The sequence below is a fragment of the Coffea arabica genome, chromosome 9c (genome assembly GCF_036785885.1).
Source record: "Coffea arabica cultivar ET-39 chromosome 9c, Coffea Arabica ET-39 HiFi, whole genome shotgun sequence".
Lineage (NCBI taxonomy): Eukaryota > Viridiplantae > Streptophyta > Magnoliopsida > Gentianales > Rubiaceae > Coffea > Coffea arabica.
Genome location: NC_092326.1, coordinates 40,617,936 through 40,630,285, shown reverse-complemented (window position 1 = coordinate 40,630,285; position 12,350 = coordinate 40,617,936). Strand labels below are relative to the sequence as shown.

Here is a 12,350-nt window from a genome sequence, read left to right as displayed (position 1 = left end):
AAAGTGAAAATTGACTTGGAACCAAGTAAGCGACCTAGTGGCGACGGGTGCACGAGGTTCCTTGGGGAAGACCTTGAGTTTCAAATTAACAACAATTAGTCAGACTTGACACATATTATTTAATCAATACTTTCAAATTATATAGTGAAATCTAATATAGTAGTCAAATCAGACCCGACACATTATTTCCTCCTGACATCAACCACATACTCCAAAAAAGCTAAAAAAAGTTAAGAAGTTTACATTTTAAAACTCCATTTTTCCTCGATAAACCACCTACTATAAAAATGGCAGAAACCACATATTTAAGCCCTAGTATGTAGTGAAAGAAGAATAAACAAATTAGAAAAAAATACAAATCCTAAACATCAAATGGATTGAATATCGAAGATCAGTTCTGATTTTTACCTAAAAATGCTGAACAAGCTTCACGATCAGATACAACCATAATCCAACCTTCCCTTCTTCATGACCAGATGCAGCCACGCTGTCTTCAAATTCAGATTCACGATATTTCAGCAACGATGTAAAATGTAATTTCACATTTCACTTTTCTAGGATTTTTCTCTCGTTACAAAGAATGAATGGGAGCTACTCAATTCTTGACTCTCTCTCCCTCTACATTATAAATGAGGGTATTTTCAATATTCGACGTGTAGTCGGTAACTCAGCCGATTCAGAAAGTCATTTTCACTTTAGTTATGAAGTTCAGGGTGCTTATGCGGAGGTTTCTAAATAATAGAGATGTAAAGTGTCTTTTCACGAAATCACGCGAGGTTTGTTGTATTTTACCATTTATACTTTCATGTTAGATTTTCTAGGCTTAATGGACTACGGACTTCTCCGACAAATGGGCTTTATAAAGCGAGCATTCAGGATGTGTAGTTTTATTTTGAATGGGCATACAATTTCAGGAGATGCGTTTCTACTTGATCAATTGGAGTAGCTTCATCTTCTTGATTATTCAATTGGAGTAGCTTCATTGAAACTTTTTAAGTTTCAATGAACAGGGTTTGTAAAGTTTGTAACAAGCGGCAGGTCTCATGAAAACTTAGGACTAGCTGAGAAAGGGACCAATACAGTAACTTTTTTTTATCATTGAATAGCAAAAAATTATGATGAATTCGATTCCAATTAGCAATATAATAACTTTTTTTTCATAATAAGCCATTAAAAAGGAACCTTTCAACTCTTGTATATTTATGAGATCAAGAATGTATGTACGTACATGATGTATTTGTTTGTTTGCAACATAAGTTCATTAATTGATAAGATTCATCATTTTTTATCAATTAAGTGTTATTGGGGTTTTGCACGAGATCAAGAATGTATGTACATGATGTATTTGTATATTTGCATCAAAAGTTCATTAATCGATAAGATTCATCACTTTTGATCAATTCAGTGTTATTGGGGTTTTGCAAGCCCTATTCATCGAAACTTAAAAAGGTGGAACTTTAAGGTAAAACCAGCGCTAGGAAAGAGGCCGAACATAAAGTTTCCAAATGCAGATAGTCTTCCTTTTAAGTTCTAAAATTATTGGAAAGGTCTGCCCTGCAAGTCTTGCCTAAGTTGTGGTTAATTAACTTCATTGTCAAACCTAACCACAACAAATACTAGCAAATAGATAAAAACGGTTAACTTTGTAAAGAGGCTTTGGAGCTTCCAATCTACGTTTACCTCACGCAACAGAGCTCGTTAAACATAAATTATTAACACGATTTTAAGACGTTAGGATTTGGCTAAGTACTTTTAGCAGCTGGCTGTTGAGATCTTGAATAGAATACGAGCACTTGCGAGGTTGAAGATCTCCATTTCGATCTCTTTCTGAAGCGTGGGACCAATCCGTATCACTCTCAAACCCCCAAACAAAAGGTTAGATGAAGTTAGGAAGGAAAAAAATTGACATGTCTCAAACAGAAGTCCAGAACAAAACATTCCCTTCTGTACGTAAAAATAAACAAGTTATGTTTGTCAAGGCAGCGATAAAGATAGGGTTACCAAGAATGTGCTGAATTCTTGCTGAACCAGAATCAGCACTCATGGATCCATCTAAGACCCTCAATCATCTTCACTTTTTTCTACCAACAGTTGTACTATGTTATTGCATGATCTTACAATCTGTATACACATCCAATTTAGACTATAAGCAATTAGTCTACAATCACTGCGCAAACCAGACATCAGAGGATCATACCACTGTATCTCTGTCGTCCATTCTGCCAGCTCTTTTTCAAGAACTTTTGGAGCATTCCACAAAATCCAAGTTCTTTGAAACCAATGCCGGTAACGATAAGGTGGCTGTATCAGGCCTCTTTCAGTGCAGAGGTGATTTGAGTAACAAAGATTGTTACAGCTGCGTCAACAAACTTCCTGAAGTATCAAACAAATTGTGCAGTCAGAGTTTACCTGCCCGAGTTCAGCTATCTGGTTGTAGTATACACTATCGGGCTGATGGAGTTCAAACTTCGGGACTGCAGTTGCTCCATAAGTCCTGCAGTGGCCAAACAGGGTCTATTGGATTCCCTGAGAGGAGGGATGCTGCATTTGCAGCTGTCCAAGAGTGTATTATGAGCGGTCAGGGATTTTGTGAAGAGACCTGTGAATCAATACATGTAATGGCACAGTGCGATGGGAATCTAGGTGCGTGTGATTGTGGTGAATGTGTTAACACCGCAGTGGAGATTGCTCAGGAAACGTGCGGGTACTCAGTTTCTGGAGAAATTTATCTGGACGGTTGTTTTGTTAGCTACAAATATCAAGGGAATGAGTTTAATGGTGACTGGAACGAAGGTAAGTGGCTGTCGTACATAGCTCACAACTTCTTCAAAGATTTTCTCTTCATAAATTTCTTCTTTATTTGCTGGTATAATTCCCGCTTGCTTTATGCACTATCTTAAAGCAATTTACATGATGTGACTTCTCATACAGGTTAATTCTTCTATGTGAAAACTTTTAACTGTCGTCCAAATATTCAATCTTCTAGATATTAGAATGGTGTTTCAGATTGCAGATTTCAATGCACTAGATGTACTTAAATCTTTCTGTTTCATGCGCGAATAAATGTTCAGACAAGTAGCCAATAGTAGTCAAACAAGTAGCCCTGCTAAAGCTGAATGATTGCGAGAAGAATAATGTCTGAAAACTTTCACTAAATTGGATCCTCATGTGCGGTGAAAATTCGCTAGCCCTTCAACTTTATGCTTCCAGATTAACAGTAAAAAAAGGGTACAGAACTTTGAAAGCAGTTAATGCTCAATTTGACATATGATTATGCTGGTTTTTCATATGTCAATGATGCAAATCTCTTCCTGACTTGCTATGATTCTTGCACTAACTAATTTTGTGTCAAATCCAACTTTTGGTCAGATAAGGGATCATTTGGACGCAATTCAAATAAATTAATAGCAATTGTTATTGGCGGAATAGCTGTGGTGTTGACAGGAGCGGGCCTCTGCTATTTCTGCGGATCATGGGGGCGAAAAAAGGACGGTAAGTACAACTCTGTAGATTATCTCAGAGGGCTAATGTCTCCAAATTTGCCTTCCATTTCAATTTTCCAGCAATATACATCAAATTGGCAGCCTTTGTATGTAGTTCCTCACCAATTGCTAATTACAAATGCTTTTTGACGCAGCAGATTATTGAAAGGCGAAAACAAGATTTGAGCTGAATCATAATTTCTTGATGGTGGCAGACTTCAATTGGTTCATGGCTAAGGCAAAGACGGAGATCAACCTCTTGATTGTCAAAATTCAAGTAGTACCTTGTACGACTATTATTTTGTTTGGCGGTAAAGCACTGCAGCTTAATACATTAATCTTGCTTTAATTTTCCTGCTGCATAATTCCTATACATGCTCCATGATTTGTTCACTTGGTCCAGAAATAAATCCAAGAGAACAATGATTTGTTCACTTCGGAAGGCCCTTTTCTTTAAATTATAAAATGACATCACATATCATCTAGAGATAATCATTGAACTCGCAACAACAAAAATTTTATCAACATAATAACCTCTGATGCTTGTGGAGCAGCTAAGTGTAGTACTACTCAAAATCTGCAGCAGTCAATCCTCAATTGTTCAGAAAAGGAAATCAGAGGAAGAATAAAAGGAACTAATGCTGTATACGAAATATGCAGAAATCGCGTGTGATATCTAGTTTGTGTATCACCTAAGAGAATTAGAAATAGAAAATTGGAAGGAAAAAATACACCAAAGAAATGTAAAACTTGATAAACAATCTTGCCATTGAATAACGATGCATAAGTAGCTGACCGGTGGCTGTGCATGAACCTGTACAGTCAAGAATTCATATGTAGAACCTGTGCATGTTTTCTTCCGCATGGTCAACGTGAAGTTTATGGTGACGACGAATCTTCTCTCTTTCTTTCGTCATATTCTTAGACCCGCAGACAAAAGTAAATTCAAAACCTTTCAGAAAGCACGAGAATAATCCTCCTCCATCCGAGGGCCGCCTTCGTTTTGGTCGAACAGCTTTATGGCCCTCTTGATCGTCTGTTTTGTGGCCCTTGTGGTGCTTTTTTAATTTGTGGCCTTCATGATCTTTTTTCAGTGGAATTTGTTCCTCCGATGGCCATTCCACATTTTTTGATCTCAAACTAAGACGATGACTTGGCTCGCTCCAATTCTCAAATATGGAGCTGCCATAATCATCCGCATCCGTGGTATAAAATCCCTTCTTCAGGTTATCTGCAACCTCTGATGGCAAAGGATGCATGACAGTACCCAATGATAAATTTGTTGAGGCCATGCTTCTCGTCCTCAACTTCAATTGCATTTGATTCTTCAAATCATTGCTACCTTCATTGCTCGAGACTACATCATCATTAGACAATGCTTTTTGGCTGACGGAGGGTTGATCTTGGATTTGAAAATCCTTGTGCTCAATATTTTCTTGAGCATTTTCTATGACACTTTCTTCTTGGACGTTCTGATGATCATTCCGTACCATGACCTGATTTTCATAAGCGAACGCGCTGATTTCGCTCCTCAGGGGGCTGTCTGAAATCCCATTGTCTATCAGGTTGACTCCAACGTGAAGAATTCCCTGAAGATGCCCTGACGGGCGACGAATATGAAGAGCAACAGATCGCATAGTTGGACTATTTGGCATCAGAGGAGGTGAAATGTGGTTGATGAAAAGATGTGTTGTTCCAATCGGAAGGTCACGCAGCCATGCAACATTATAGATTTCTATTGTTATTGCCGATGATTCATTCCGAAGAAATTTCTTGTCAACCCGAAAAACCAACTTGTAGTTCCAGGTGGGGTTGGTGTGGCCTTGATGATCGATTCTTGTGCTTAATTTTTGATCAGGGCCAATCCAGGCAACAGCAAATGTGCGCAACATTTTGGAAACTGCAGGAAGGTCTTGGGCGGATAGGATATTGATCTCCAGGAGCTTGAAAGGAACATAATCAAGAGACATTTTTGGAAGAGCAAAACGGTTTGGCAGAAATGGCAGATGAATTAGCTCGTCTCTCCCTGCTTAGAGGACGACGAGCCAGGGGCAGAGATGAAACTAGTGAATCACTTCTATTTGCTAGAGCGAAAATCGGCTACTGGTTTTCCAGAAATAGGATGTCATCTGTTGGATTGAAGTAGAACCCTCTCTCTGATGTCACAGACCATGAATTACAACTCACATTGTCACATACCGTGAATTATAAAAATTTTTAGACACTTATACCTTACTATTTAAAATATTGTAAAGATGTGAAAAATAACCTTTTTTTTATCTTCTAAACAACTCAAATAAATTCTAAATGTAATTTAAAATTTTTCCCCTTTCCTAAATTTTCAAGCCATATATTCAAATAAATAAAAATTAAAGATTCTCAACAGTTCATAAAATTCATTAGATTCAATCAAAATATTTTACATAAAAAGAAAGAATTTTCTCATTTGATAATTTAAGGGCATGTGATAAACATATGAATAAATAAAGGTTGGACAAACACTGAAGTTTTTAAATTATAAATAGCCTCCTAAATTGCAACACTTTTGTAGCAGAAATCTACATTTTTGTCAAAAAATAAAAAAAAAACAACAATATCGGGTTTATGTCTTACTATGTGACCTTAGAGTACCAAATAGACAAACATTAAAAGAAAAAAATTACTTTATAATTTGAAAACATGTTAAACAAAAATTTATTATTTATTTGTACTTTAAAATAGTATATTGTTTATGGTTGCAATTATTATATGTTCTTCTTTTAAAAAAAGAACATCGTCATACTTTTTTGTCCTTATTTTTAACATATGATTACCATACTTACAATTTAAAAAATTAAGGCAATGAAAGGCATTATTGGAAAGAAATTATTTTTATTCTAAAATGAGTATTTTAATCATATAATTTGAATTGGGTTGTCAATGTTATAAAAATTTGAAAATAGGAGTGATAAGTGAAATTTTAAAATGTTAAAGGTGCTAAGTGAAATTATCAAAAATCTCAGGGGAAATTTATGGAATTAGCAGGAAACTTTTCAGACCATAACAAAAGTTAAAGAAAATAGTGGACCAGAAGCATCAACTAAAACCAACTTCTCTAACAGCTCTCGACCATGCATCTTCAATACAACACCACCACCTCGACAGTCTCTCTTCCTGCGTGAATGTCAAACCTGGCCCGTCGTGTTCAGGGAGGTGGATGGTGAAATGGACCCAACAATTCCTACTCCGACCACCTCATCCACCATCACCGACTCAGACATCAGCTTACAACCTCCTGATTTCTATGTCCTAAACATCAGTTTGATATCCGCCCAAGACTTGGCCCCCATCTCCAAATCAATGCGAACATATGCAATAACCTGGATTCATCCTTCCCGAAAGCTCACAACCTCCGTCGATCAACAAAGGCATACAAATCCTTTATGGAATGAGAGGTTTGCATTTCGCGTAGATTCAGAATTCCTCTCATCTGATCAGGCTGCAATCACGGTTGAAATCTACACGGTTTCGTGGTTTAGAGATTTGCTTGTAGGCACGGTTCGCGTACTCATAAGCGATCTCATTACCCCTTGTGCCAGGAATCATACAAGATACCTTGCTCTTCAGATTCGTCGGCCTTCAGGGAATCCTCAGGGAATGCTGAATATGGGCGTAGCTCTAATGGATGCTGCAAACAGAAGCATGCCTCTACGTAGAGAAATGAATCCTTCAGTCAGGGATTATCAAGACGCTTTAGTCAAGAAACTGAATAGTATGAGCGCGCAACAAAAAGATGGGGAGATTGTTACTGAGGAGAATAATGATCAAATGAATGAGAAAATCCATCTATGGCGATCATATAGCTTGGGGAGCGAGTTTAATGAAGAGTTTCCATTAAAAGCAGGCTCCATATGCAATGGTTCTCTGGTGTATGGAAATGGATCGTTGCTCAATGGTTCGACAGGAAATGGATCAGAATTATGTTCTGATGTTGGACCATCAGCATCAATTGTGGCTGCAGAAATAGCAAGGAAATCACTTCCACCCATGGCAGAAAGAAAGGGGCCAATGCGACAGGCTGCAAAAGTAGAATCAGCTGAAGGAAAAGAGATTGGGAACTCCATAGTGGAAGAAATGACAGTTGAGGAAGCTACTGCAAAGGGGTTGAATTCAGGTATGGGAAAATTGAGGAAGGAGGTTTCACTTCCACCAAAGCATGAAGGGAAATTTGAGAGATCTAGATCAGATGGCAGAAGACATGGACGAAGACATTCAGATGGAGGCTTGTTTTCTTGTTTTGGAAATGCTTACGGTTTTGAGTTCACCATTGTCTGTGGAGCAAGTAATCATGGAAATAAGCCGCATAATATTATTAAGAACAGATCCCAAAAGAAGAGGATTCTTGGGAGTGAGACAAATTCAGCTTAGGCAAGAAAGGCTAAGAATTATGTGCACAAGTATACAATTTTGCCTCATCAGGAGATGTGGAAGAACAAGGGGAAATGTGTATGTCGTCTCAATGAAAGGAAAAGAGTCAAGGATGTAATTTGCAGCCTACAAAATTTTGTATAATGAATACCCAATTTATTGAACCTGTCCTACCAATGGCCTTACTCTAAAAACATGTATAATTCTGCGAGGCCTATACATTACTCTTGTTAAGTGTTCTTTTTTTTTTTTTTTTTTCTTTTCTAATTCCAATGTTGTTGGTAGTCACATGACTGATGTGCTTTTAAGTGTTTGTCATTTTCATTAAGTTTTCTCATTTAAAAAATAGCTACAAATGACATGGATGGTTTCTGTCTATACATTGTAGGGAGCAGGAAGGTTTAGTGAGAGTTGAATCAAGCATTTGCTAAGAGAAAGGGTTGGCTTACATTAGTTTGCTCCTTGCCTTCTTTTGTTTCCATGCTTGCTCAAGGGAAGATGCAAGCTAAAAGACCTAAAACACTGTCAAGTTATGTTGTTCGTGCAATTACTTCTATTCTTGGTCTTTTTTCTCAAGCCCATATCAGAATTATTTCCCTGGCTGAAGCCTTTGCTACTTCTCCAAAAACACTAAAATACATCTAAATCTTTTCAGTTCTGTTAGTTCTTCTGCAAAGGTAACTTCTAGAGCGTGCAAATTTTGGATGTTCACAGACATTTTATGTTACTGTCCTGGCATAGAAACCTTAATCAGCCTGATTGCACACTATATATTGGACCCTTATCACTCTCTCGAGTTGGCGTAGCAATTATCCGTGCATGTTGGAATAATTTCCTGACAATTGTTGGCACGGTCCTTACTTTTTCTACAAAAGAATAAACAGATGCCAAGTTTCTCTTTTATTCTTTACCAAAACAGGAAGAAGAAAATTTTCAAACGCAGATTTTTCTTCTTCAAGGAAGAAAAATGCAATATAAGAGACTTCTTTTAAGCTTACTGCTGCAAGGAAATCAAGAAGATTTGTGTATTTCAATACTTAGGTATCAAATCCAAACATGAATTGGATACACGAACTTTGCTACATACAATTTAGTTTCATCACAGCAGGAACTAACAAAAACCTAATATTGTAGTACATGACGACCAGACAATCATTTCAAGTCATAGTACACACCTACATCATCATTTTCTTGTTAGGAGAGTAGCAACTCCCGGGAGTAATGAGCATAAGTGGGAGCCATCCATCAACTCCTCATCTTTGCTCTTGGGGACTCATGCGGACCACCTCCTGCGCCTGATGGTCCGCCGAATCAAACATCTACAGTATTTGCATTTCTCCATATATAAATACATATAACAATGAATCAGATTGATAGCATTGGAGGCTACATCTTCAAAATCAATTGTTTGAGATGATTACAACCTCATGACGACTGTGGAGGCTCTAATGTGGGAACATCTTCACCATGAACCATTGGAGATAATTCCCCCATCCATCCGGTGAAAAAGTAAATTGGTCGAATTCACTGGATCCCATGTTGTGAAACTAACTGAGAATCTAACTCTGAATTGGCCAAATGCTTACTGCTACTCCTCGACCGGGATCTACTCCTCCTACCACCATTATTAGCTCCACATACAATAGTAAACTCACATCCACATGCAGCTCCAAAGCACGAAAACCTTCCGCTGCCTTCATTAGCACTTTTCCGCCTTCTCCAATGTTGTTTTCGTTCCTTTTCCTTCGGAATTTTCTGGTAACTATTAGGAGTCTTGTCACATTTCCCAGGAAGCTCCATTTTCCATCGATCAATCTTCGATTTTAGCCCTTCAACACTTGCATCATCCGCTGTCCAATCTCCTAGGATAGAACTCCCTGGATCATGAGGCTTCGGCAATGGCGTCGGATACAATCCCCTGGCTACAGCTGCAGCCACCACAGAAGGCGATGGCCCCACGTCAGAATTGCACATTGATCCATTTTTGGCAACCCCAATTTCAGAACCATTCAAATTTGGTCCATTCAATGAGGAACCACCCCTTGTAGGGCCATTGACTACGGAACTGTTGTATACTGAGCCTTCTCCGTTACCCTTCCATTTGTTTCCCTTTTCTTTAACCTCTGTGCAATCACTTTGCGTTCGCCTCAGCTTTATCTTTTCTTCTTTCTGATCGGAATTACCATTACCATTCTTCTCATTCTTCCGTTGTTTGTACTTTTTTACGCCCATCAGGTCCTGAAACCCCACAGCAGATGCACTGAGCTCTGAATACAAAGGCATGCTTTTCATGTTGTTATCCAGAAGCGTGACGCCCATGTTCAAAATCCCTTGTGGACGACCTGATGGACGTCGAATCTGAAGAGCAACAAAACGCCTTTGCGAATTATTCGTCTTTCGGACATTCTGAGGAATGAGGTTGCTGATCAGCACTCTTACTGATCCAACAGGGGTGTCACGTAGCCACCCTATAGCATAAACTTCGATCATGACCGATGAGGTTTCTGAATCTAGAAACTTTTCATCCACACGAAACACAAATTTATCGTTCCAGGTGGGATTGGTTTTGCCTTGTTGATCTACTCTTGTACGCAGTTTTCTCTCAGGATTCATCCATGCGACTGCATATGTACGTAAATTTTGGGACACAGGTGCCAGATCCTGAGCCGATATTACATTCAGTTCCAGGAGCTGGAACGGAAGTGGAGACATTATTGGCCTTGTTCTCGGGATTTTTGCAAAATCTGATAAGAAACTGATTATTGAGAATAATCAGAATCAGCAAAACAGATTTTAATTTTTTTTATCAGTAAAAAATCTACAATCAGAATGCAAAAGCTAATCAATTAAAATAATAAACCGAGAACAAGGCCATTGCATGCAAGCTATTATGGTGCCTAAAAAGAGACAATTAGTTGTTAGAACGGAAGTTCTTCACCCGTCGTCCCGTCTGAAATCAGGACGACGAGCAAGAACGTGAACACAGAAAAATACTTCAGAAGCAAACTATACTTCTGAGCAATTTGTTTATGTTGTGTTTTTTTGTTCTTCCACCACCATATCAGCCGTTTTAAATATCAGTTACCTTTTGATGACAGGCCATATATTTTGGGGTTGGCATTTGGACTAGATTTTTAAGCTGGATACTAATCATAACTGAATTAATGAGCCAATGACAAGTCAAATGGCTACTTTAAATATCAGCCTACAATGAAAATTCGGAAAGTCAAGTCAATAGCAACTTTTCAACTCGTGGGGCAGGTTGCTGGAGGAGATGCATCAAGATTGGATTTCATTCAAGGCTTCGAGAAGTGATTTCCTTGGTGAAGTCGCTTCAGGGACCTCCGGCAAAATTGGAATCATACAGAGGCCATTCCTTGGCCAACATGACTTTGAGGATAAGGACCAAAGAATAGGAGGTCATACCAAATAAAGCATGATATTGTGGTCGAATCTTAAATAATCAATTGACTCAAAGCAACTGTTGTTGATAATTGTCAACGGTCCTTTTTTGTCTAATAATTTCTTGATTTTTTTTTTTGGTTATATATTTTGTACTACGATCCATTCATGACTTTTACTTGAAAAAAAAAAAGAATATCTTGTAATTTTTATCTCATTTGAGTTTTTACTTTAAAATTCCATGTATTAATAAAGTAAAAAGTTTTTTTTTTTTTACTGGTCAAGAATACTCTTCTATACCATACAAGAGAGAACTATAGGGAAATGAAATGGCTTAAAAGGACATGTTTATCCTATAGATGAGAAAAGAGGAAAAAAGAAAAAAAAAAAAAAAAAGGCTGCTTTCTTGGGCTGTATACATAGGGCCAGCTTACTTAATCTGATCCACGTTCGGGTGTCCTACTTGGAAACAGGTCCAAAAAAATAAATCAACTGATATCAATTATCCAAAGGATTCGAAAACAACTTTGGATCGTGATTCCAAAAATTTTATGCAGCTCACAAGTAACTTGTATATTATGAATTATCTGGTAGCAGAAGAGAAAAGAATAAATGATAGGATTTATCATTCAAAAGTACGATTAGGATGAGAGCAATTCTTTATTAACTTGATGTGCAATTTTGTTAATTATCATGTTTGACTAAAAATTTTTTACAAAAAAGACCCCATTTTATCGCTAATTATAACTTCTAACTTGTACACAGTAATTTAGAACTTCTTTGAATTGCAGTTTTTCTTCAAAAAATTTTAAATTTTTGGTAAATATATTTTTCAATCATTCTTTACCTCATATATATCTGCAGTACATTTTTCAATAAAAACTTTAGAAAATAACAATCTAAACGAGCTTTGAGCCACTCAAAAAAAATATTCCTATATATCATTCATTCCCTTGTCATTCCAGATAACCAAAACTTGTAATTAGCAGCAAATGCTAGAGTCAATTACTAACTCACTTTGTAATTAATTTTATTCTATTAGAAAAAATTGACAGACAG

The 12,350-nt window shown here is 37.4% G+C and overlaps 2 protein-coding genes across 2 annotated transcripts; one reads left to right on the top strand and one right to left on the bottom strand.

Moving 5' to 3' along the window:
- Positions 1-1,986: 1,986 nt before the first annotated feature.
- On the top strand, positions 1,987-3,787 carry LOC140013994 (plasmodesmata-located protein 2-like). The gene is made up of 3 exons (XM_072064236.1): positions 1,987-2,793; positions 3,370-3,492; positions 3,641-3,787. The coding sequence occupies exons 1-3, from the start codon at positions 2,043-2,045 to the stop codon at positions 3,646-3,648; spliced, it is 882 nt and encodes a 293-aa protein (XP_071920337.1). The 5' UTR covers positions 1,987-2,042; the 3' UTR covers positions 3,649-3,787.
- Positions 3,788-4,253: 466 nt separating this feature from the next.
- Positions 4,254-10,616, bottom strand: LOC140014243 (uncharacterized). Its single transcript, XM_072064682.1, has 4 exons — positions 9,476-10,616; positions 7,424-7,698; positions 7,077-7,149; positions 4,254-5,511 (listed from the first exon to the last, which is right to left on the bottom strand). The coding sequence occupies exons 1-4, from the start codon at positions 10,599-10,601 to the stop codon at positions 4,313-4,315; spliced, it is 2,673 nt and encodes an 890-aa protein (XP_071920783.1). The 5' UTR covers positions 10,602-10,616; the 3' UTR covers positions 4,254-4,312.
- Positions 10,617-12,350: the final 1,734 nt, after the last annotated feature.